At 43.9% G+C, this 27,372-nt stretch overlaps 1 protein-coding gene and 1 long non-coding RNA gene across 2 annotated transcripts; both read right to left on the bottom strand.

The window, feature by feature from the left end:
- Positions 1 to 385: 385 nt before the first annotated feature.
- Positions 386 to 27,172, bottom strand: LOC6053113 (protein YIF1B-B). The gene is given in 7 exon segments (XM_038249104.1): positions 386 to 820; positions 888 to 1,030; positions 1,033 to 1,149; positions 1,741 to 1,864; positions 1,932 to 2,129; positions 2,192 to 2,469; positions 26,962 to 27,172. Coding segments are annotated over 7 exon segments (1,128 nt in total). The 5' UTR covers positions 27,011 to 27,172; the 3' UTR covers positions 386 to 601.
- LOC119765370 lies at positions 4,752 to 5,692 on the bottom strand. Its single transcript, XR_005276669.1, has 2 exons — positions 5,348 to 5,692; positions 4,752 to 5,284 (listed from the first exon to the last, which is right to left on the bottom strand). It is a non-coding gene; the product is annotated as an uncharacterized LOC119765370 (long non-coding RNA).
- Positions 27,173 to 27,372: the final 200 nt, after the last annotated feature.

Raw genomic sequence — 27,372 nt, 5'->3', positions numbered from 1 at the left:
TCATTGGCAGTCAACCATGCTCATGCTCATGCTCAAAATGACAACTATTTGCACTAGATTTTACTTAATTTCTCTTTTGTGTGTTAATTTTAATCGTTACAGCACAAGGAAAACTTTCCAATCCACGAAAAACACGCCCAAAAGTTAAAATTATCGAGGACCGACCGAACACCGAACTTCTTCCTCTCGTTTTACAGTTCTCCTACTCGAAAACCGTTCTGCCTCGCTGCCCCTACTTGCGTGGACGGCTTGAAAAAGGTGGGAAATTGTAATACCGTTCTGCCCCGCTGCCCCTACTTGCGTGGACTGCTTGAAAAAAGTGGGAAATTGTAATACTTTGTTAAGGTTAGGGCCGTGATATTGCTTCAAAAAATTAACTTTGCACTTCATGAAAGCAGTACAAATAACTATTTAATTCCCGGGGAAAACTTCTGTCGAGTTACACAAAAGTTATTTTGTTTATAAACAATTTTACCTGATAGCGTTAGTTTTCAGTCATATTAAATAAAGTTTAATAAACTGAAAACTAGCCATATGTGGCAAAAACGTCTGTGTAATCAAATATCAAAATAATATATGGACAAAGAAAAAGTTTTTCAAACTATGCAGCAGCCGTTACAGCATCGTTCGGAATTAAATGCATCGATAGCCAAAATGCCAGCAGTGGCTGCAATCCTGTTACCAGAAACAAAAAGTACAACTTCCTTTTGCGACCCACAGTATGTTCAAACTGTTGTTGCTGCTGTCTGTACGGATCGTAGCTGGGGGCGTCTTGGGTCTGACCGGATTCCGACAACACCTTGGCTTTCAACGTGCGCAACTATTTACGGGGTAAATTTGTTTGTAACAGAATCTGAAGCGTTTAAAGCTGAAGTTTGTGTACTTACCAAGAAGAACGCCAGCGCAGCACTTGCATAGAGCCAGCCGAGGTAGTAACCGGCCTTCCGGAGGAAAATACTGCACAGCAAGATGGAAACAATCGACGCGTACTTGTAGCCGCTCAGCGCCAGCAGGTCCAGTGTTTTCAGGAGGTCGGTATGTTGGCAATGTAAAGCGTCAAATTGTATACGACCAGCTCAAAGATGCTGTAAGCCAGCGCGCTCGACGCCTGGATGCCAAGTTGCTCGGGAGAGAAACGGTTTTGGAATCCTGTAAAGCAAGCAGATAATGTGTGTAGTTAAAATCCGTTAAATGATTCTGAAACTTCCTCCCTGGTTCAGCACCAGTGAACTTCATCAATTAGCCGAAGTTGACACTTTGGATGTTATGTCCAATAAGATAATTGATGCATTTCGACAAAAATCATTGCAGTCTTCAGCTGCATTGATCCGCTCTTTATATAGTTTATAAGTTAGTTTTAAAGTATCCCTTTTCCCTTTTGTACATGTAGGACCTCCTACATTTGAAATCACTGAATAGCGAAAGCTACAATATTTCACGAATAAATGAAAGTTGCTAGTATGTAAAATTGAGGTGAAAAGTCATCGTTTGTGATTGGACACTCAATAATATTTTAACTGAATGAATGTACATGGAAAAGAAATTTGAATAAATATAAATTTAAAAAAAAAAAAAAGTTAAAATCCGTTTGTTAACAGATTCCGGCGGATGCCGGATGATACGTAGAGTGTAGTAACGTTCCCAAGTTCCCAAGATTTTGCGCCATAACTTCGGTCACTTTGCTGAAGTGTTGAACGTTTGAAGGCAGCGATAGTGTCGACCCGTGCGCTAGATACTTACCGAGAACAATCCCAGCAAGAACGACGTAAGTAATGTAAGCCATCGTTGGTATGTACAGATCTGGAGCATTAATGTCATAGCGCGGCTGAACTGGATTGTCATGATCGTACTTAAGGGACCAGTCCTGCAGGGAAGGATACCATTTTAATTAAGTTATGCCTTGAGAAGATTCAGGCAAAAAAAAAACTTACAGTTTGAGTGAACGGGAAGAATATCAGCCTCAACTTGTTGACAACATATTTGTTGTCGACGGCAAAGTAGTACTTTAGTTTCGTCACCGGGATGTACTTTTCAAACTGTGAGTGCACCAATTCTTTTCCCTGATCGGCCAGCTTTTGGCCGTACTGCAGCGCCATATCTTGCACGATGGGCTGCTGAAACATGGCAAACTGTCCCGGATATCCGGGCATTCCCGGGCACCTCCAGACTGCGGCCCAACCGCGTTCGGCGCCTGTTGTGGCATGTTCATCTGGGCCGGTAGCTGCTGCTGCGGCGGTTGTTGCTGTGGCAGGTTCGGATAGTTTCCGTACTGATTTCCGTACGCTTGACCGTACGCGTCAAACTGGTTAACTGCGGGGTTGGAAGCTCCGTAGCCCATGTTGGTCGCCATTGGCGGTGCAGCGGCTGTGGCGGCTTGGTCAAACGTGTTAAACTGGGCCATCGGCGCCGGAGTTCCCATGGCGTTCACATCGCTGACGCGTTTGGGCTTCTTGGGACCGCCGTTGGATGCTGGAAAAGATTGATTTTATGAGACGGTTAAAATATGGATTTGGTTAGAAATAAACGGAATAAGCTAAAATTATTCAAACTAATCAAACTTACAAATGGGTCATTCCATCTCAACTGTGCACAAAAAAGTGCAAATTTGAAAATTACCCTCTCCGATCCTGCTCAAATTTTGCAGAGCTGTTGATACTATCAAAACATGCAAGAATCCCGAATTTCATCCAAATCGGACCACCCCCTCCATTTTTGTACCTCCCCAAAAAATCGACTTTTTGGCGAATTTAATTTTTTTAAATTAAATTTGTCTTTATTGAACTTTCTTATAATAATTACATTTCATTTACATTCTAAGTGGTACGGCTACATGCTCTACATCTTAGTTATATTTTTCGTTTTCTTATTAACTGTTCACACTCATTTATTTACTTCAAATTGTTTTACATGTTTGCTTTGAATCGAATACATTTGGGTAAAAAGAAAAAAAAATCACTTTAACAACTAGTCCTAACTTAAAACTAAAAAAGCAAATTCATTGAAATATTCAAAATCATTAGAACGAGTAAACTACGAACTGTATTTTAAGATAAATCCTCCAAGCGTTCTTACTTGTTCCGCACGAGTTTTGCAACCACGCAGTGTTGTTGTCATCTCGATGAAAATGTTCAGAAGTTCTTGTGGTGTGTTACAATAATTCTTAGCCGGCTACTCCTTGAGCTCAAGTAATAAGAAAAACAAGCACAAAATTCGTCTTTTAACATGTGTATTGAACCGATTGATGGTGTGAGTGTGAGTGTGTGTGTGTGTGTGTGCGTACAACATCTTCCTGATGCTCTTCTTCTTGCTCTCTCTTTTTCTTCTTCTTTCGTGCTCCACGCGCCCTTTCGGCATCTAGCATTTTTCCGTTTTCTTCTTCCTCCTTCTTTTTCCTTCCCCGGCTCTTCTCACTTTGCCTCCTCCTCTTGCTCTCTCACTTGCTCAACCTACGATCGCCAATTGCCGCGTGGCGAGCCGCCCTTTTGCCCGCGTCCGCGCGGGATTCTTCACCTAGGCCCGACCGGCCAACATTTCCACTTACGAGCACCGCCGCGGAGCAAACGGATTCCACGTGCCTCCGCCGTCGTCCAAACTTTCTCCCCGCCTGCGTTGATCTTGCGGAGATTGTTCACTCCCAACATGCCGCGCGCGCCGGCGTGTTTCGTCCAGTGATCCAAGGCAGCAGGCCGGCTCCGGTGCCGATTCGTCCCTTCGGTGCAAATATCGTCGTCCGTCATTTTTGGCCCTACAATTTTCGTTTCCGTGAGCAAAAGGTGCAAAAGATGCCCACGTGCAGTAGATTTCATTACCTCGCCGGCGGACGGTGCCGGTTTTTCTTCCCGACGAGGGCCAGCCACGGTAGATGCTTCTGAGGACGTTAACTTCGGGCGTCCTCCTGCGGGACTTCACAACTTTACGGCGGGGCGAGCACTTTTCGCGGAGCAGAACAACTGCGCACACGGTTTGCGTGGAACTTCTTCCACCGCACGACCGCTCCTCACGTTGGCGAACACTGAATGAGCTTTCCTTTTCAGCGGAAGTGAGCGCGCACGGCTGTGTGAGTGCACAGCGGCCAGACAATCTTGTCTGTCAAACAAGCAACGTTGACGTTCGCGTGGTAGCGGGGTGATTTACAAATTTCGCACAGACTTTTCACATCAAAATATACAGACTAAACATAATTGCTATACAACCCTGCCATTTGGGAAGAATTTTCCGTGTGGGATGACAGTCCCACACGGAAAATTCTCAAAACAACTTCCGCCAGAAAGCTTGCTGGAGACCGTCTGACCCGTGACCTACGTCACATACTTAAACTAGACCAAACTCAAAAATACTAAAGTGCGGAAGCCCAAGGCTCCCCAGATCGTGTTGATCGAAACATAACGGTACTAACGATACACAGCAGCGTAATCTGCTCAGACAGGTGGTCAGATGGTCATCTCCTGCATGACCCAAAACGTCTCCAGCTTAACTCCCACAATGGCTACCTCTCCTGAGCCTGACAGCCAATTGCCTACAACTGGCTTCAACTCCTCACTGTTACCGCCTAGCGTTTTTTGTTTTCTTCTTGTTCACAGCCTACTCCTACTGCTGTCATAGCTTGTTCACTGTAGCAGACTCTAAAGTACACACATTTAACAAAAACTAGCTAAATTTCCTGATTGGGTTCGTTTTGTTGGGCGCCATGTTACAATAATTCTTGGCCGGCTACTCCTTGAGCTCAAGTAATAAGAAAAACAAGCACAAAATTCGTCTTTTAACATGTGTATTGAACCGATTGATGGTGTGAGTGTGAGTGTGTGTGTGTGTGTGTGCGTACAACATCTTCCTGATGCTCTTCTTCTTGCTCTCTCTTTTCTTCTTCTTTCGTGCTCCACGCGCCCTTTCGGCATCTAGCATTTTTCCGTTTTCTTCTTCCTCCTTCTTTTTCCTTCCCCGGCTCTTCTCACTTTGCCTCCTCCTCTTGCTCTCTCACTTGCTCAACCTACGATCGCCAATTGCCGCGTGGCGAGCCGCCCTTTGCCCGCGTCCGCGCGGGATTCTTCACCTAGGCCCGACCGGCCAACATTTCCACTTACGAGCACCGCCGCGGAGCAAACGGATTCCACGTGCCTCCGCCGTCGTCCAAACTTTCTCCCCGCCTGCGTTGATCTTGCGGAGATTGTTCACTCCCAACATGCCGCGCGCGCGGCGTGTTTCGTCCAGTGATCCAAGGCAGCAGGCCGGCTCCGGTGCCGATTCGTCCCTTCGGTGCAAATATCGTCGTCCGTCATTTTTGGCCCTACAATTTTCGTTTCCGTGAGCAAAGGTGCAAAAGATGCCCACGTGCAGTAGATTTCATTACCTCGCCGGCGGACGGTGCCGGTTTTTCTTCCCGACGAGGGCCAGCCACGGTAGATGCTTCTGAGGACGTTAACTTCGGGCGTCCTCCTGCGGGACTTCACAACTTTACGGCGGGGCGAGCACTTTTCGCGGAGCAGAACAACTGCGCACACGGTTTGCGTGGAACTTCTTCCACCGCACGACCGCTCCTCACGTTGGCGAACACTGAATGAGCTTTCCTTTTCAGCGGAAGTGAGCGCGCACGGCTGTGTGAGTGCACAGCGGCCAGACAATCTTGTCTGTCAAACAAGCAACGTTGACGTTCGCGTGGTAGCGGGGGGTGATTTACAAATTTCGCACAGACTTTTCACATCAAAATATACAGACTAAACATAATTGCTATAGGTGAAAACAGGTCACTGCTGCCTTCATCCGTTGATGTTGGTTGGTTTTCCCTCGGTTGCTGACTGAAGCCAGGAGTTGTTGTGTTCTCTGCAACTTTTTGTCGCTGATTCAACGGCAATGGCTGCAGATTTGGAACCACTCGAACGGTCCCCACTTCAGGTGACGCCAAAGCAGGAAAATCCACGTCCGTGAAAGTTGGTGGTGTTTTGCGACGATTTGGTTGGTGCCTCGTCGTCGCTTGCTGCCGAATTTTTACAAACTCAGCTCGTTTTAGGGCAGCTTCGATTCTTGGTCGAATGGTCGCCGCCGCAATTGAAGCATTTCGCTTCGATGTTCTCGTTGATTGTTTCGCAAGCTTGAGTTTTGTGCTCACCTCCGCAGGTTGCACAACGACTCTTGATGAAACAGTTCCTTCCACCATGCCCAAACTGCAAACAGTTCGAACATTGTGTCACGTCTCGGTGCACTGGACGATAACGTTCCCAAGACACGATGATGTTGAAAATTGCCCGAACTGCTTTCAGCTCAGACGGCGTTGTCGATCCTTTCTCGAAATGAACCAGATACAGTTGATCACGATACTTGATGTCCTTGTTGTGTCTCGTCATCTTGAAGACTTCGATCACGTTCAACTTAAGAGTTTTGAGCTCTTCTTTCAGCACACTCACATCCATGTCATACAGGCCTCGGAGGACCTGTTTCATGGGGCGTTTACCTGGATCGTCATGGCTGTAGTATTCAATCTTTGTGTTGTTCAGGAAATCCCGAACGTAGTTGTAATCCTTTCTGGTAAGTAGTAGAATTTTGAGTCCATCAGCACACAAGCGAATGGAAGCTCGTAAAGCACCAGATTTGATAAACCCGGTCAGCCACTTTCGCACCGAATCCGATGACGATGTTTTCACAAAAATGGGTGACAACTTTTCCCGTCGTTCAAATTCTTCCTTCTCGCTCACGTCCACAGGGAGGGTAGCGAACTGGTTTCCAGTCAATTTTTGAGCGTCCTTGCTCAAACTGCCTGGGTTTGCAGGTAGCGCTTCGGCATTCTTTAGCTTCTTCAAATCTGCCGATCCTGCTGGTGAGGACCGCCTCGTTTTCTTGCCGTGAGGCATTTTTTGCACTTTTTAGCACTTTTTTGGTTTGTGAGGGACGCACGTCTGACTCGCTTCTCTGCTGATCGCAGACTCGACTTTTTGGCGATTTTCGACCAAACCTCCTAGTTTCAAACGGCGATAGCTCAGGAACCAAAAATCTTAGAAAGTCGGTCTTAGACTCAATTTTGAAAGAAATTGGACGTAGAATCCATTTCCGTGATCAAATTGTTGATTAATTTATTATTTCTACCTGTATTGCGCAATTGAAAACTTTAAACGGCCGTATCTCAAAACACCTCAACTTATTTTTTTGATTTTGACCTCACCATCGTGTTCCCCGGCCATCGACAGAAATGAATATGTTTCGTTCCAGAGATATCGAATTTTAAAGTTTTGTGCATTCGAGATTACCTACATCAGCTTTGAGAGATAGGAGAATCAAAACTTAGTAGAATCAAAATCAAATGATGAATATTAAATAGAAGAATCAGCGAAGAAGTGAGAATCAGTAGAGCAAAATAAAAATAGGAGATAGGTGGTAGCTGACATTGAAAAGAAGAGAAACCCCGTTCTGCGATGTTCAGGCAGCAGTTGACTCAACATACTGCGAATCAAAACAATACCGTCTACAATCACAAATTACTGTCTTGATCAAGAATGATCTAACAGGACTACGGACGTAGTCAGTGACGCTCCTTCGAGGATGTTCCTCGCCTGAGCATCAACTGAAGAGGCAGGAGAGCATCATTCACCCTTGGCCTGCAATTTGATAAAGATTATTTATGATGAAATATTATTTCAATAAATGATCAGGTAGCAGTTATTGATCAGCCCGCCTGTGTGCTTCTAGCAGATGCGGCGAATGAAGCTGATGTAGATAATCTCTAAAACACTAAACTTTAAAATTCGATATCTCTGGAACGAAACATATTCATTTCTGTCGATGAGTGATTCTTATGTAAAATTGGCCGGGGAACACGATGGTGAGGTCAAAATCAAAAAAATAAGTTGAGGTGTTTTGCGATACGGCCGTTTAAAGTTTTCAATTGCGCAATACAGGTAGAAATAATAAATTAATCAACAATTTGATCAAGGAAATAAATTCTACGTCCAATTTCCTTCAAAATTGAGTATACGACCGACCTTCTAAGATTTGTGGTTCCTGAGTTATCGCCGTTTGAAGATAGGGGTTTTGCTCAAACATCGGCAAAAAGTCGATTTTGTGAGAGGCTACAAAAATGGAGGGGGTGGTCCGATTTGGATGAAATTCGGGATTCTTGCATGTTTTGATAGTATCAACAGCCCTGTCAAATTTGAGCAGGATCGGAGAGGGTAATTTTCAAATGCTGTTCCGCTTCAGATGGAATGACCCAAATGACGTTACAGTTTCAACACTTGGTTAATGGTATTTGATTATTCTAGTTAGTGGGAGCATTCTTATATCAACAGGTTGAAAAGCCATAAGAGAAATTACTCCTTTCGATGAGTCACAGGATATCATTATTATCAATTAGTGTGGTGCCATTCCAAAAAACCTGGGCAAAGCAGAGAATAGCTGAAATTCTTGTATGTTTGGCAGGTTAAGCACTCGCTCCTAACTCCATCCAATTTGCTTATTTTCACTATTTAAACAACTTATTTTGTAAAACTGTTGGTAGGAACTTGCTTGCTCACTTCCCATTGAGCTATTTATCATACGATCATAGTTGAAAACGCTTTTTATTAGCTGTTACGATGGAGCTAGATGTTGTTCCTCTACTTACGCACCATCGGAGTCAACATTTTGTCAGAAATTTGTTTTCGTTTCGTTTTCGTTTTACGGAGCAAGGTGGGGGACGCGGCCTCAAGTCAGTCCAAGTCCGGTTTCTTGTGGAAAAAAGGGTAGTGGCCGAACTAGTATTGCATACCAAATGAACACCACCGGAAGATATAGGGGATCGGGAGGGGAAGGTGAAAGAAAAATTAGTGTAGGTGTGAGTAGTAAGAACTTGGATGACATGAGCAGTTACGGTAATCTAAGTTTAACACTGATGAAGGAAATCTGAAATTATGATTCAATCAAAAACTAAATTGAGATTTATACAAAAGGAACCTAGGATATATTACTAATTTAATGGAAATCAAATAAATTTACTGGAAAATTCAAGATTTTTTTTTTTTGCGGAGCGAGGTGGGACAGCTAGGATCAAGTCAGTCCAAGTCCGGTTGTGTCAAGGAAAGGTAATGAATGTGTTGTGAAGTGCCACTTACACACCATGGGGAGCGGGCCGTGTCATAAAACCCCGTCTGCAAGAGCAACCCAAAACTAGTTTTGAAGGTTCTAACTGTTTAAAGTAAAACTGTTAAAACTCCCAAAACCAGGATCAAGTAGCACGTGCAAACGGAGTACATTTTCCATACGCTAACGGACTTTTACTGATTGACAACTTGACTGTTCCAACAAAGCAATAAACGCAAAATTAATTATAAGGGAAAATGCCATTAATGGAAATTACTGTATATATAACCTGTAAAGTTAGGAAAAATATAAAGAGTCGAATCTCTGGTTGTCAATAACTAAAGGGACCATCGAGACAGATAAAATAAGAATCCAAAAGCCGATTCGATTAGAAAATCTAAGCAAGGTGTGATCGTCGTTGAGATTATATTAACAAAAAGAAAGTTTAAATAAAATCAGATAGACCGTCAAAATATAGAAAAGTTGGGATAAAGAGAAATGGAAAAAAGAAAGCATCGAAAAATGAAATTTGAAGAACTAAATAAATCTTCTACAGAAGGAGGAATACATAGAGACATTGACAACCAGTGAGCCGACTATAAATAATAAAGACAACTAAAGTCACATACCTGATGATGGGTAATACCTTGGGTAATACCCATCTTACCGATCACTGGGAAAAGGCACTTTTTGCGGGAGCTGCAATTGCTTGATGGCCTACATGCCTTGGCGATCCACAGGTTGAAGTTTCAATCGCTTACAGCCGCATCCGGAACATCACGCAGACGCTGTAGTTTCTCATCGTCCTTTTAGTGTTCGTCTTCCTTCCTTCTGGTGTAAGCTGCTTTCTTTGGTTGTTCTGGTTTTATTTCTCGATCTTGATCTGGAACTGGTTCGAAAAGAACAGAAGAAAAGGACAGCAGTATCTTCGTTTTCGTTTCGTTTTACGGAGCAAGGTGGGGGCGCGGCCTCAAGTCAGTCCAAGTTCGGTTTCTTGTGGAAAAGGGTAGTGGCCGAACTAGCATTGCATACAAAATGAACAACACCGGAAGATATAGGGGATCGGGAGGAAGGTGAGAGAAAATTAGTGTAGGTGTGAGTAGTAAGAACTTGGATGACATGAGCAGTTACGGTAATCTAAGTTTAACACTGAATAAAGAAAATCTTAAATTGTGATTCAAAGTAAAAGGCCCGGAATAAATTAAATTATTAGTTAATTAAATAAAAAATGTAACTTATCGGAGATCTATACTAAAGAAACCTATGATGTATTCCAAATTTAAAGGAAATAAAAAAATACTAGAGAGCAAAAGATGAAAACTAACTGCCGACCTGTCGCGTCTGTCAGTAGTCCTGTCGTACATTACAAATAGAAACAGACACTTCGACCAAATCAACTAATAATTTAAATCCAATTATTCATCTACGGAAACCTAACTAACTTTAATCAACAACCTAAACTAAACTGCCTGAATGTAAATTTAATCTCAAATCCCCGAATGTTTTATTATAACGCCAAATAAGGTAAAGGATCTTGTTTTTAAACCAGTCTTGCCGCTTCCAAAAACCAATAAACACAAATGAACAGTTCATAAGTTGAACACTCATCATTAAGACGACTATTTCGTGCATTCCAGTTCATTAGGGCACACAAGCTTTGCAAACAAGAGTGTATATCTATAATACCTTATGTAAACTGTCATTTAAGTGAAGGAAACACACTCTTGTTCACAAAACCCATGCGCCCTTTTGAAATGTTAGGCTCCATTTGATCGTCAAGGCTCCAGTAGACCCTCGATTCGCAACAATGGTAGATACAACCATAATCCGTCAACCGTTAGTTCAACAGATTAACGAATTTTGTCCGATGTCATTACATTATTGATTGACCGAGACTCTATGGAAATTTTGACATATCAAAATAATACACAGCTTATAATATACTTATATATCTATGTTTTCTGCAGCCCTACCAGGCCTAGAAGAGGCATCTGTTTATTGTGAGTAAGCGCTTGTTTTCAGAGTTCATTTTTTCAATTTAAAAGGGAGGGAGACTATTTGCTTCAATGAACTCCTACTTAAGCCCTGGGACCATCTCTAACACTGATCACTCCTAGCTAGGAATTTACACCTAGACACAATGTAGAGATCCGATCGCAAGTGTTGGCCGGATAATTGGGTAATATTATCAATATTTAATTTTATAATTGAGCCAACCCGCTAGCGGCGACAAGATCCTTACTCATGCCCAAGGAACATTTTGTCAGAAATTTGTTGTATAGTAAATCTTTCCCTTTTCCCGTTAAGAGTATCGGGCCGGCATTTACAAAGCGGATTCAGTGACAGTTTACTAATCAACTTGATGTCAACATGTTAATGTTATCTACTCGATGTCTATTGAGTCCTGCCATTTTCGGGCGATTGTCGTGCGTTTTTCAGCGTTTGCAAAAAACTAGGCAGGCGATGACACAGTTATGACCATGACAGTTAATTTTTGGTTGGTTGCCATTGTGATGAGTTTTTTTTCCGGTGTATTGTTTCAATTTTATTTTAAAATGAGTGCATCTCAGCTTTGTGGAATAATGGAAGTGGTATACAAATGCAGCGTACAATTTTTGATTAAATTTTCCTCAATCAACATTATCTTTCAGACAAAGTCAAAACATGCATTTGAATTTTTTTTTTGAAATTAAATATGTCTTTATTGAACTCTCTTATAACAATTACATTTCATTTACATTCTAAGTGGTATGGCTAAATGCTCTTCATCTTTGTTGTATTTTTCGTTTTATTATTAACTGTTCACATTCATTAATTTATTTCAAATTGTTTTACATTTTTGCATTTAATCGAATACATTTGGGTAAAAAAAAGAAAAAATCACTTTAACGAAACGAAACTATTGGCACTACGCCCCCCGGGGAATGGCCTTCTTCTAACGTGGGATTTCTGCTCCAGCGCCTCTGACGAGACAGGAGAAACCGGGACCGACGTTTTACTTCACCATCCGATAGAAGCTCAGTGGATAAGGCGGGAATCGAACCCGCGTCTCATAGCATCATCGGGATCGGCAGCCGAAGCCGCTACCCCTGCGCCACGAGACCCACACTTTAACAACTAATCCTAACTTAAAACTAAAATAAAAATTCTTTGAATTATTCAAAATCATTAGAACGAGTAAACTACGAACTGTATTTTAAGATGAATGCTCCAAGGGTTCTTACTTGTTCCTGGCGAGTTTTGCACCCACGCAGTGTTGTTGTCATCTCGATGAAAATGTTCAGAAGTTCTTGTGGTGAAAACAGGTCACTGCTGCCTTCATCCGTTGATGCTGGTTGGTTTCCCCTCGGTTGCTGACTGAAACCTGGAGGTGTTGTATTCTCTGCAACTTTTGGCCGCTGATTCAACGGCAATGGCTGCAGATTTGGAGCCACTCGAACAGATCCCGCTCCTGGTGACGCCAAAGCAGGAAAATCCACGTCCGTGTATGCTGGTGGTGCTTTGCGACGATTTGGTTGATGCCTCGTCGTCGCTTGCTGCCGAATTTTTACAAACTCAGCTCGTTTTGGGCAGCTTCGATTCTTGGTCGAATGGTCGCATCACTTTTCCCGTCGTTCAAATTCTTCCTTCTCGCTCACGTCCACAGGGAGGGTAGCGAACTGGTTTCCAGACAATTTTTGAGCGTCCTTGCTCAAACTGCCTGGGTTTGCAGGTAGCGCTTCGGCATTCTTTAGCTTCTTCAAATCTGCCGATCCTGCTGGTGAGGGCCTCTTTTTCTTGCCGTGAGGCATTTTTTTGCACTTTTTAGCACTTTTCAGGAGCTAATATCGAGGAGTACCTCACTGTTTGGTGGTCCACCAAGTCAAAACATGCAACTTTTGCCACCGAAGACAAATTCTGAGCCGTCTGAGATCTTATAACGCCTATTATAATGTTATTTAATTTATTATGAGAAATAAAAAAAAGCAATTAAAATCTGTTTTGTAAACATCTAATTATCGCAAAAATTCGAAAATCGAACGTCAGACAATGGCAATCTGAATAACAAAGTCGCCCGAAAACGGTCCGTCAACGTCGATTTTCTCAAACGTCGATTTCGACAATCGTCGGACAAAGTGTTGCGTATACGCACGAATAGGGCCCGAATTCCGTCGGACAAACCGTCGGAATTCGGGCCGTTTTGTCGAGCCGTCGGACGGATTTCGGGACGTTGTTGGCCCCGTCCGTCAGTCAGGGACGCTTCGAATCGCACGACCGCAGGACTTCAGTCTAACAGGATTCCATCCCAGTCAAATCAATTCGAATTCTGAAACGGAATCTAAATAGAATCGTATACAAATTCCGTTTCAAACGCAACAACCGGTTTGAACACGGAACCGGTTGTTGCATTTGAAACGGAATTTGTATACGATTCTAATTAGATTCCGTTTCAGAATTCGGATTTATTTAACTGGGATAGGTATAAGACAATTGAAATCGGTTAAAATGGCGAGGAGTTATGATTTTCTGAAAAAGGGGAAAAAGGGGTGCGAAAATCGACGAAAATGGCCATTTTTCAGAACACCCTAACACGGCGTAGATCACTCTAATGGCCAAACAAAAAAAAAATGGGTCTAATTATTTCAGCCAGGGAACCCCCAGAAAAATTTTCCATGCTGTTTTCGTGGGGAATTGCTATATATATATATAGCTATATATATATATTGCGTCTCTCAATTACGAAAATTTTGGTACCCAGACATGTATAGGTCATCGCTGAAATTTTAAAGTTATCGCAGTTTTAGTGAAAAAAGTTGATTTTTTGCCGATTTCGTCATTTTCCCGTTTTTGCGCGTGGCGCGTCGAAAAACGCAGTTTTTATTTTCAAAAAATCGTATCTCCAAAACGTACGGTTCGACATCGCCAATTTTTTGATATGTTATGTGAAATTTTCCGAGGAATCCGATAAAAATATTTTCAGACATAGGCTCTTTGGTCCAGACACGGTCAAAACGCCATTTTAAGTTTTCATACGACTTTTTCAATAGTTAAGCTAGATTTTTGGAACTTTTTACTATTTTTCCCAAATAGCCAAACTCATCACCTTTCTTTTGCGTCTAAGACAGCTAAAATCGGATGAAATGGCGCGGAGATATGATTTTTAGAAAAAAGTGGTTTTTGCGAAAAATGACGAAAATTGCCATTTTTTGAACCACCCTAGCACGATGTAGGCCACCTAATGGCCAAACAAAAATACGGGTCTAATTATTTTGGCCAAGGAACCCCCAGAAAAATTTTGAGCCCGATCGGAGAACTTTTTTTTTGGTTTAGGCTCTTTTCAAATGGAATTGCTGTATTACTACATGAGCATGAGCATGAGCATGAGAGATCACCCATGGTTGCCCCTCCGTTGCTGAACAGAACCGTAATATCCTTTCAGCACTACTGATTATAGGCTTCGACGATCTAGTGGTGTTTCCCTTATCAACAGCATGTATGAATGCGCTGAAAAGATAAAACACCATGATTGCTAAAGCTAGATCAGTTGCGAATAGGTAACAGTCATTGGCCACCAACGGCGCCCGCCATGTCAGTTTGTAGACCTCGATTTTAAGGGACGGGAATGTTAGTTAGCGCAGGTTGCTACTAGGGCAGCTGATTTACTCTGTGCTTACACCCCACGAGCGCCAGGAACCTGAAAACTTGTTAGTAGGATAGGGTGTCTGGTCAGGATTCATCATAGAAGATGATGATGCGACCCAAAATCATAGTGTTTGTTGAACGGTATTTTGTATTATTCTCAAGGCAAGCAATCGGAGGCTGCGGATGAGACATTTCCGTTTATCTGTTGTTAAATTTTAAATGAAATGGTCTAGTCTTAGACAGCCGGCTGTGGAAAGATAGAACCAAAATCATTTGTAATTAAAACTGAAGGGTTAAACAGTGTAATTTTTAACTTGAGATGATTTCACGAGTTTTGAATGATTGATGTTTAGTGAGGTACTGATTAACTTTGCGAACGACGAGTTACGATGTATCGAGATGAAATGGTATGATAGGGTTTTGTTGTTGTTGCACATCGACAACGGACGCGAAAAATTTACCGACCCGACGAAAAGGCATCGCAAATCGAACTGACTGTCATCGGGACAGTCAAAGCCAGCCGCACCTTCACACGCACACACGCACGCGAAAAAAAACGAAAAACACACTGCGACGGACGCGAAAAATTTTGCGACCCAACGAAAAGGCATCGCAAATCGAACTGGCTAACTGTCATCGGGACAGTCAAAGCCAGCCGCACCTTCACACGCACACACGCACGCGAAAAAAACGAAAAACACACTGCGACGGACGCGAAAATTTTGCGACCCAACGAAAAGGCATCGCAAATCGAACTGGCTAACTGTCATCGGGACAGTCAAAGCCAGCCGCACCTTCACACGCACACACGCACGCGAAAAAACGAAAAACACACTGCGACGGACGCGAAAAATTTTGCGACCCAACGAAAAGGCATCGCAAATCGAACTGGCTAACTGTCATCGGGACAGTCAAAGCCAGCCGCACCTTCACACGCACACACGCACGCGAAAAAACGAAAAACACACTGCGACGGACGCGAAAAATTTGCGACCCAACGAAAAGGCATCGCAAATCGAACTGGCTAACTGTCATCGGGACAGTCAAAGCCAGCCGCACCTTCACACGCACACACGCACGCGAAAAAAAACGAAAAACACACTGCGACGGACGCGAAAAATTTTGCGACCCAACGAAAAGGCATCGCAAATCGAACTGGCTAACTGTCATCGGGACAGTCAAAGCCAGCCGCACCTTCACACGCACACACGCACGCGAAAAAAAACGAAAAACACACTGCGACGGACGCGAAAAATTTTGCGACCCAACGAAAAGGCATCGCAAAGCGAACTGGCTAACTGTCATCGGGACAGTCAAAGCCAGCCGCACCTTCACACGCACACACGCACGCGAAAAAAAACGAAAAACACACTGCGACGGACGCGAAAAATTTTGCGACCCAACGAAAAGGCATCGCAAATCGAACTGGCTAACTGTCATCGGGACAGTCAAAGCCAGCCGCACCTTCACACGCACACACGCACGCGAAAAAAAACGAAAAACACACTGCGACGGACGCGAAAAATTTGCGACCCAACGAAAAGGCATCGCAAATCGAACTGGCTAACTGTCATCGGGACAGTCAAAGCCAGCCGCACCTTCACACGCACACACGCACGCGAAAAAAAACGAAAAACACACTGCGACGGACGCGAAAAATTTTGCGACCCAACGAAAAGGCATCGCAAATCGAACTCAATGGAATTGCTGTATTACTACAATTTATTAATTTTAAAGAAAAGAATTGCAAAAATAAATTGTTATCATCAGTTATGTAAATGCTCGTTAATTCGTTAGTTGCCTCGAAAAATCAAAAAAAATTGTTGGCGGCTTGACTGGCTGCGTTAATTTGACCGCCCTGCTCGCCTGCCGCAACCAGCTTGCTGCGATCGAGCGCAACCCTGCGAAACGCTTCTCGCGCGCAACGGCGCGACGTTGCCACGACGCTGAACGAACGACGAGACACGAACGACGACCGACGACGACGACGAGAGAAAAAACCGCCATTTTGCGGTACCAGTCTTTTTTAACCCTCGGACAAGACAACACGTAGTTTTAACTTAGTTTTAATAAAGCTAGTTTTGTAGTGCTAAATCCGAGTGCGTTTTCTTCTCTACCACACCCACGGCCAGTTCGAACAATCAAAGTACAGTCCACCCGTGAGTATTCCGCCGTTTTACGTGGGGCCAACGTGCCGGCCCGAACAAAATTTTTTTTAAAAAACATCAAAATTTCAATTGAAATTTAAGTGCAACCAGCTGAAATCAATATAAAATGCATTCCCTTGCGTTTGGAATCATTTTTAAGCATGTTTGGGTTAATTTAATAATCTTTTTTTTTTTTAATTTTACACCTTTAGATTTTTTTTGTTACCGCAAAATCTTACATTTTTTGAAGACAAAACAAATAAACTAGTGTAAAATGTATTTGAACACTTTTTGCATTCAAATGTTGAGACTATGGATTATTCCCCCACTTGACCCCGGCCAGAGGCGAGGGACAAAAACTTTGAAAAATATTAGCATCGGCCTTATTTCAGGGTGGCCACCAGATTTCGATTTTCAATTTCCCGGTTTTCTCCCGAGACCGGAAGGAATTTTCCGGAATGTTTTTAAACCAAATTACAATGTTTTTTTAGGCTAACGTTGGTATCAACATACTTTTGGAACGCATACATTTGGTTCAAAGTTTGAGTTCCTCAAGAAAGCTTTCAAATATCTTGAGTACAAAGTAAGTAAGTTGAAAACGAAGCCGTTTTATCTGTTTCCAATCCAAACCTCTAATTTTTCTAATGATTGGGATTTTTCATCATCATGCTCTATAGATTTTACAAACTAAAAATAAAAAAACTTTTTTATTTTTTAGAATAACATTAATTATTATTAGAAAGCAGGAAATGGCATTTACAATTTATTAATTTTGTAGAAAAGATTTGCAAAAATACATTGTTATCAACATTTATATAAATGCTCGTAAAGTTTCTTTGAAAAAAGGTTTTGTGTATTCAAGAAGAACGATTATTCCAATAATTATCAATTTCTGTGAATTAATTATTATTTTTGGTGAGTACTTTCTTTTAACCAAAAAGTCTTTTGAATCATTAGTCCAAACAAAAATGTATACACTTTGGCAGCAGTGCAGGAAAGTTCCATACAAATATAAAAAAACGGTATCTTGACACTTTTTTATCGATTAAGTATCTTCGGTAAGTTGATTGATGGAATAAATTTTCGAAAATAATTTTAATTTAGAAAAACTGTCTGAAATACCCAAAACACAAAATGGTAAAAATCATAAAAATGATCGAGCTGCGATTTTTCAACAACACATAAGGCTGGTACAAATTTTATTTAAAGTTTTTGTCCCTTCCTTCAAAGTTGCCCCGAAAAATCAGGGGGCAAAAAAAATTTCTTTTCATAGAAAATCTAAATTTCAATCGAAAATTGAGTGCAATCAGCTGAAATCTATTTAAAATACATTCCCCTGCGTTTGGAATCATTTTTAAGCATGTTTGGGTTGATTTAATAATCTTTTGATTTTTTTAAATTTCGGTCTTTAATATCGCAAAAAGTTTTTCCGTACATTTTTGAAGACTAATAATTGCAAAACAACTGAACTAGTGTAAAATGCATTTTTAAACACTTTTTGCATTCAAATGTTGAGACTATGGCTTGTTCTTTAATTTTTTGTTATATTTTATTTTTTTGTTTTTTTACTCAACGTCCATGTACGTTTCTTCAAATCAGTTTTCTTAGTAAAGCTTCAAAATAAAATGTTTTTCTGTATTTCTTAAACTATCTGCTGAAAATGCCAAGCATTTTGGAGATATTCTTTCTTTTAATTAAATATTCATTGACTTTTTTTATTTTTTCTATTATTTTTTCTTCCATATTTAATAATAATAATTTTGTATAAATTTATGGAGACCGACGAATTGTTTTTGGAACAGAGATTTTTTAAACTGCCCAAAATATACATTTGAAAAATTTTCAAAAATAGTTTTGATTTCAGATTTAAATTCGCAATTCGCAATTTTCAGTGTAAGAACGGGCCTTGACCGATCTTATGCACCAGGTTCCCGACGAACACGCACTGCCCTTACACCTACATCTCACCCTTGCTCTGAGTCAGTACGAGTAGCACGCTAGAACACGCTTTGAGTGTTCGTGCCAGGCATGCACACCTTCTTTTCCGGTTACGCATTTTAACTCGGCCGGGGGTGGTACATTACGTAGGGTTTGATGTAAGTATAAGCGCCTATCCATTTATAGTGTGCCTATCAACTTTCATAAAGCAAAAACTGTTATTTTTTAGTTTGACTTCAAAAACTAATTGTTATTTACTGTGTATTGTTTTCTCCTGAAATCTTCCCTATTGTTGAGTCGTGTTTATATGTTGCTATTTCTTTTGTCGCGGTGTTTTGTTACAATATTTTGGTCCTAAGCATTTTATAAAAGTTTTTAAAAAGTACAATAGTAATATTTGCGTTAATCCTTTAATCATTTCATAAATTGAGTGAGGGCTCGAACCTCACTTGCTTAAGAAAAAGGTGAAGTTTCAAAACAATGGACAGTGAAAGAAATATACTATGTAAAGAATCAATAGTAAAAGAAAGATAGTAATTTATGAAGAAGATAAAGAAATTAACAATAGTTAATAAATAGAGGTAACAAACATGCTTAGATTGTATTGAGGGCAATTTACAGGGAAGATGATAAATTATTGAAATAGTGTTGTGACGAACCGGACCTGAGTTTCTGGGCGCACTGCAGCGCTACCAGAACTTCGCCGCTGGGCTCTTCGCTCTCATCCGAGAGATGACAGATGAACGACGCCGGAAGCTAGGAGTGATATTTTAACGTGTTCGTCTTTTGTGCGTCAATCTTAGCTAGACCGCCATCGCGGTTAGTCGCGTGAATAAAGTCTAAGTTTTAATTTGTTACGGCGAGTCTTTTATTTGACCTAATGGTCACGGCCATCTCGAGAACTTGTCGTAAAAGTGGCGACGATAGTTCGTGTGCGCGAAGTTGTCCGGATTTCGTCGGAATTTAACCGGGAACATCGCGTCACCCACGCGGAAAAAGCGGAAGCGGTCAATGCTCGACGACGACATGTCCGGGGTCGACGACAATCGGCCTGCGCCGGTCCCTCCGAACGTGCAGCAGCAGCAGCTGTTACAGCAGCAACAACAACAGCAGCAGCCGCTGCCGACGGACGTCGTCATCGCGCAGATTTTGCACCAGCTACAACAGCAACAAGCCATCACCAACCAGCTCCTCCAGAACCACCATCTGGTCCAGGAGCAGCAAAGGAATTTCATGCAGCAGCAAGGCAACATCCTCCGCAACATCCAGGTGCACGTACCGCCGAACCCCGAAGCAGTCCTTGACTCGCTAGCGGGAAACGTCAAAGAGTTCCGGTACGACAGCGAGAACAACATAACCTTCAACGCTTGGTTCTCACGCTACAAAGACCTGTTTGATAAGGATGCTGCAAGACTGGATGATCCGGCAAAAGTACGCTTGCTGATGCGGAAACTCGGCACTGTGGAGCACGAACGCTATTTGAGCTTCATTCTGCCGCAAGCCGCCAGTTTCTACTCCTTCGAGCAAACCGTCGAGAAGCTCGGGAAGTTGTTTGGCACCACGGAATCCACTATCAGCAAACGGTTCCGCTGTCTGCAACTTGCCAAGGGAGCGACCGAGGATTACGTAGCGTACGCCTGCCGAATCAACAAGAACTGTGTGGAGTTCGAGCTGGGCAAGATGTCGGAGGAGGAGTTTAAGTGTTTGATGTTCGTGTGCGGTCTTAAGGACGAAGCGGACGGAGAAATACGGACAAGGCTGCTAACTCGCATCGAGGAGAAGACGGATGTTACGCTCGAGCAGCTGTCGTCGGAGTGCCAACGCCTTTTGACGCTTCGTCACGACACTGCCATGATCGAGAAACCCGGAAGTTCGGTTCACGCCATCCGTAAGCAGCAGCAGTTCCAAAAGCCGTCCTAGGAACCTCGGCAGTGGGCCCAGAGGCAGGCGCCGCGCGAGTTCCGTCAACTTCAACAGCATCCCGGAGGCAGGAAGACCCCGCACGGCGAGGGTGAAAAAGTTCCGCCTGGCCCGTGTTGGAACTGTGGTGCAATGCACTACAATCGGGATTGCCATTTCAAGTCCCATCAGTGCTCGGAGTGCAACCGCTACGGGCATAAGGAGGGCTACTGCCGCACAGCGAAGAAAGGAAAAAGAAAAACAAAAACAAACAGTGTCACAGTGGAAACAAAAATAGTGCAAGTGAACTCAATAAAAGAAAGACGGAAATTTGTGCCAGTGACATTAAACGGCGTTTCCGTGAAGTTGCAGTTCGACACTGCGTCGGACATTAGTGTTGTGTCCAGCGAGACCTGGAAGAGGCTCGGGAAACCACCCACAAGACCACCAAAAGTGAACGCTAAATCTGCATCTGGTGATCCTCTCAAACTTGAGTCCGAGTTTGATTGTTCGATCACAGTGAACGGTGTGTCGGAAATGGGTGTAGTGTTTGTGGTGAACCAGGACCTGCACATCATGGGACTGGACCTGATCGAGAAGTTCCAGCTGGATGCGGTCCCGATGAACGTGTTCTGCCGCCAGGTCGGGGAAACGTCCTCCACTTCAATCGTTGGTCGTCTCAAGACGGCGTACCCTTCGGTGTTCAGCACGACACTGGGCCGCTGCACCAAGACACAAGTGAAGTTGGAGCTCAAGCCTGACCAGAAGCCAGTGTTCCGCCCAAAGCGTCCGGTCGCATACGCCATGTACAGCGCCGTGGACGAGGAGCTCGACCGCCTGGAGCGGTTAAACATCATCTCGCCTGTCGACTACTCGGAGTGGGCCGCTCCATCGTAGTCGTCCGCAAGGCGAACGGCACAATCCGGATCTGCGGGGACTATTCTACCGGGCTGAACGCGGCTCTGCAGCCGAACCAGTACCCCCTTCCGCTGCCGCAGGACATCTTCATGAAGCTCTCCAGCTGCAAGTTTTTCAGCATTATCGACATGTCAGACTCCTACCTACAAGTGGAGGTCGATGATGTTTCGAGCCTACTCCTGTCGATCAACACTCACCGGGGCATCTACAAGGTCAACCGTCTTGCGCCCGGAGTCAAACCCGCACCTGGGGCGTTCCAGCAAATAGTGGAAACTATGTTGGCTGGACTCAAGCAGACCTGCGGGTACATCGACGACATCGTAGTTGGCGGAGCGACAGAAGAAGAACACTGGCATAACCTCAACGCACTTTTTCAACGCTTGGAAGACTTCGGATTCACAGTCCGACTTGAAAAGTGCTCGTTCGGTCGCAAGCAGATCAAGTATTTGGGGCACCTGCTGGACCAGCATGGTACACGTCCGGATCCCGCGAAGATCGAGTCCATCAAGATGATGCCGGCTCCAACCGACGTGTCCGGAGTGCGCTCCTTCCTTGGGGCAATAAATTACTATGGAAAGTTTGTCCCCAACATGCGAGCGCTCCGCTACCCCTGGACGAACTGCTGAAGGCGGGCGCCAAGTTCGATTGGACGCCCGATTGCGAACGTGCCTTCAACAAGTTCAAGGAGATCCTCTCATCCGACCTTCTGCTGACGCACTACAATCCGGCCCTGGAGATCATCGTCTCAGCAGACGCGTCGTCGATCGGCCTCGGAGCGACCATCAGCCATCGCTTCCCGGACGGGTCAGTCAAGGTCGTGCAGCACGCATCGAGAGCACTCGCACCCGCCGAACGCAACTACAGCCAGATCGATCGAGAAGGACTTGCCATCATCTTTGCGATCACCAAGTTCCATCGCATGGTGTTCGGCCGGCACTTCCGGCTGCAGACGGACCATGCCCCGCTCTTGCGCATCTTCGGGTCACCCAAAGGCATTCCAGTGTACACCGCCAACCGGTTGCAGCGCTGGGCCCTAATGCTGCTCATGTACGACTTCACCATCGAGTACGTGGCCACGGACAAGTTTGGACATGCCGACATTCTGTCTCGGCTGATCAACCGCCACGTGAAACCCGACGAAGACTACGTGATTGCAGCCGTCACACTCGAGGATGACGTCCGATCAGCAGCGTTCGAGTCGTTCGACGTTTTGCCCCTCAGCTTCAAGACGGTACGAGATAGCACCCACACGGATCCGGTCCTGAACAAGGTCTACCGGTACGTCCAAGAAGGCTGGCCCAAAGCAATGCCTGCCAGCGCCGACCGTGAGCTCAAGCGGTTCCACAACCAGAGCGATTCGCTCACGACCCTGCAGGGGTGCATTCTCTTCTGCGACCGTCTCGTGGTTCCCTCTCACCTGCGCAAGCGATGTCTCGACCAACTCCACCAAGGCCACCCTGGAATCGGCCGCATGAAAGCTGTGGCCCGCAGCTACGTGTACTGGCCTTCGCTGGACGTCGAGATTGCTGATTACGTGCGAACGTGTCCACACTGTGCCGCTGCTTCCAAGGCACCGGCGCAGGCCCCTCCGATCCCCTGGCCGAAATCAGCACGTCCGTGGCAGCGCGTCCATGTCGACTACGCCGGGCCGATCGATGGTGAGTACTTTCTGCTGGTCATCGACTCCTACACCAAGTGGCCAGAGATTGTGCAGACACGCCGGATCACAAGCATCGCAACGATTGCCATCCTGCGAAGCTTGTTCGCACGTCTGGGGATGCCGGAAAAGCTGGTATCGGATAACGGAACCCAGTTCACCAGCGCCGAGTTCGCGCAGTTCTGCGCCGAAAACGGGATCGACCACGTCACCACTGCCCCGTTTCACCCCAGTCTAACGGTCAGGCAGAACGTTTTGTCGATACGTTCAAGCGCGCGGTGAAAAAGATTCGAGAGGGGAGAGGAAAAATGGACGCTGCACTGGACACTTTTCTGCTGACTTACCGAAGTACTCCAAACCAATCAGCACCGGATGGCCTCTCGCCATCTGAAGTGATGTTCGGTCGACGTGTCAGGACTTGTCTGGAACTACTTCGTCCTCCGCCGAGCAAACCACATGAACCAGTCCAGCTGCCAGAAGTTAAGACACGGTCCCTCAACCGAGGCGACGCCGTGTTTGTGAAGGTCTACGCCAAGAACACCTGGAGTTGGCTTCCGGGTGTAGTCATCGAGAAAGTCGGTCGAGTGATGTACAACGTGTTGGGCGACGGTGACCGTCTTGTGCGGTCGCACATCAACCAGATCAAGAACCGAGCGACTTCGAGCCCTGGCCAAGCACCTGGAACGAGCCAGCCGGCTAAGCAGAAGCAACTACCGATGGACGTTCTGCTTGACGCTTGGGACCTGGTCACAACCGCCAACGCGTCGCCGCCGCCTACAGCGTCCCCGAACCAAACGACGCTGAGCGATGATTTCCACGGTTTTGACTTCCCGTCGTTGTCGCCGTCCCTTCCTGAGGTTCGCTCCAGCCCGGACTTGTCTCCGGCCTCGACGTCCTCGTCCTCATCCTCGACGTCAACCTCATCTTCCAGCTTCGAGTCTGCAGTAGCGAGTACTCCAACTGCACAGCCACCTGTGCAGCAGCCACGGCGTTCTTCGCGGGTACGAAAACCTCCTGCGCGCTTCAACCCGTACCTTCGCTACTAGGGGGAGATGTTGTGACGAACCGGACCTGAGTTTCTGGGCGCACTGCAGCGCTACCAGAACTTCGCCGCTGGGCTCTTCGCTCTCATCCGAGAGATGACAGATGAACGACGCCGGAAGCTAGGAGTGATATTTTAACGTGTTCGTCTTTTGTGCGTCAATCTTAGCTAGACCGCCATCGCGGTTAGTCGCGTGAATAAAGTCTAAGTTTTTAATTTGTTACGGCGAGTCTTTTATTTGACCTAATGGTCACGGCCATCTCGAGAACTTGTCGTAAAAAATAGATAAATAAAGAAAAGGCACATGATAAACAAAATTGACATTGCTGCCAAATTAAGGGAAAGCAGACAGTTTGTTGCAGCAGCATCAATTAGTAAAATAGAGTGGAAAAGCGTTGAGAAATAAGAGAATCAAATAAGTAAAATCGAAATCAAATGGAGGATAGTAAACAGAAGCCGCGTTAGAAAATCAGTGAAACAAAATAAACAGATAATAGATGGTAGCTGGAAATGGAAAGGAGAGAGGAAACCCCGTTCTGCAACGTTCAGGTACATCCACAGCAGTTGACTCAACATACTGCGAATCTAAACAATACCGTCTACAATCACAAATTACTTCCCTTTCCCACATTGACGCGCCCCTTTCTTCTAGCCGTCTCGACTCTGACCCTCGCTGGTCAAAGGTTTACGATCCGTTTCACAGGCCACCAGCTAGGTCATCATGAAAACCAAGCCAACGTGGAGGTAAGAAAATAGGACACTTGCAAGGAACCAGAGCTATACTGTCCTGATCAAGAAAGATCTAACAGGACTACGGACGTAGTCAGTGACGCTCCTTCCAGGATGTTCCTCGCCTGAGCGTCAACTGAAGAGATATCATCAGAATCATTCGCACTTGGCCTGCAGTTTTGATTTCAGATTTAAACATGCTATTTAATAGTATTTTTGAGAAGTTGTAGCTATTTTCATTAAAAAATCATTCTATTTTAGCTTTAAAAAATCGAATGGTTGAGAAAATTCTTTACTGCTTTCTTTGAAGGACAAATTTTGATCATTAAATTAAAAAAAAATCCTGATTTAAATTTTATGCACAACTAATATTTTAGCAAACAAAGGTCAAATTAACAATATCCAAATTATGAAACATATGATTATTTTTACAAATATTTTGAATGTTTTAAATTAAATGGCACAATTTACAAATTTGAAACAAATATTCGTAGAAAAACAAAAGAAAAAACTCTAAAACGGTGCCCTTTATTTTAAATTCTTAAAATTTCTTAACGAATGCAAATTATAGGTTTATCATTCAAATATTTTTGAATATTTTTGGCACAATTTACAAATTTGAAACAAATATTCGTAGAAAAAACAAAAAGAAAAAACTCTAAAGCGGTGCACTTTATTTTAAATTCTTAAAATTTCTTAACGAATGCAAATTATAGGTTTATCATTCAAATTATTTTTTTAAACATTTTCTGATTGGTCAAAAATAATTCGCCCGTAATTCACTGCACCTTAAATATGGTTGTTAGCTTTTGCTTCAAATCAATTTATTTTTTTTTCTCTTAAATATTTCGTTTGAGGGGTTTTTTTTCTGGCCCCCTGAGACCGCTCGTGGTACGTTTGTCAAAATTTAAATAAACTTAAAATATTTTCCCGGTTTGTCAGTCGAATTCCCGAGTTTTTCCCGGTTTTCTCCCGGTGGATAAAAATCCCGGGTTTTTCCCGGTTTTCCCGGTTTTTTCCCGAGGTGGCCACCCTGCCTTATTTTCAACATGATCTCAATTTTTGTGTTGATGTAGTAATCACCTAAAAGTGATCAAGTGACGTTTTTGTAGCAGAATTCTAAATATATTGTAGTCTAACTTCATAGAAACTATGTTAGAAGGTCCCTTAAATCATTTATTATCTCCCTTCAACGTTTTATTAAACAAAATGGCTTGTTTTCTAAGGTGGCCCATTCTGCCCCGCACCCTGGAAAAGTAGTCGAAGAATATATTTTTTTAAATTGCATAAAAAATATTTTGAGGCTAAAAAATTTCATCAACCTTGTATAAATCACTGAAGGGAACATTCCAAAGCATAAGCCTACTACACTGAATTCATGAATGTGTATGTTTTTCTATGGTATTTTACTTAGGCGGGTCATTCTGACACCGCCCCCTGCCCTACATCTGGTAAGTGCATCTAGCTCTTCAACACATAAGCGGTATACGCACTTTGGAAGGAACCGGTCAAGAAAAAAAAATCAAATGGGCAGCAGCGGCAGCGCAAGCAAGTCAGAGAGGGTGAAGAAAAGCCCCAAGAAATCGCTCCCTCTCATTTGTTCTGCTGTTCGTAAAGCTGTTTCTTGACCCCATTCCTTCCGATCTGCAGACTAGCCTATACGCTAGTCTTTTTAAAGTCTAATCTCCTAAAGCCAAACAAATAATAATCCTAACAGGACTAGGAGGCTGCTCCGATTGAAAGGAATATGTACATACCTACCTACCTGTATCACAAGGAGGCTGTGATTGTGAAATTTACCTTTAATAAGGCCTAATGGGCGGACAAACTTTAGCAAACTTTAGTATTCCCCGAGGTAAACTTTAGTATTCGCTTCCACTCGGGATGTCTCTCCCGGACGGAATAGCCAGGCACTACAAACTCCACACGGCTTTTGCTTAGATAGAAGACAAAAAAAAGTCACCTACAACCTTCCAACTTACGCTGGCGTGCCCCGCTGTTGGCGTTGTAATTCATCTGGGCGCAGATTGGACTGCTATTCCGGCCGGGTTATGGAATAACGCGATGGTTCTTTTCTTCGAAAATAGCGAGTTATCGCGCAAAATTTTGTTCGATTTTTCATTTACACATCATCACAATCAGTCACTTGAATTTGTGTTTTGACAGTTTGGCAATTTGCAAGGCTGCCAGTTTTTTTTTTTCTTCCTGTAAAGCTGTAAAGCTCGATTAAACCAGGGGGGGCGATATCTATACCTCACTACCGGCAGCTCGACCGCAGCCATCACTAAAGGGACAGACGGACGGGGCCGACAACGGTCCGAAATCCGCCCGACGGCTCGACAAAACGGCCCGAATTCCGACGCCCTTTTCGTGCGTGT

The sequence above is a fragment of the Culex quinquefasciatus genome, chromosome 1, assembly GCF_015732765.1.
Source record: "Culex quinquefasciatus strain JHB chromosome 1, VPISU_Cqui_1.0_pri_paternal, whole genome shotgun sequence".
Lineage (NCBI taxonomy): Eukaryota > Metazoa > Arthropoda > Insecta > Diptera > Culicidae > Culex > Culex quinquefasciatus.
Note: the sequence above shows the minus strand (reverse complement) of the source record. Positions and strands in the feature narration are given on the sequence as shown.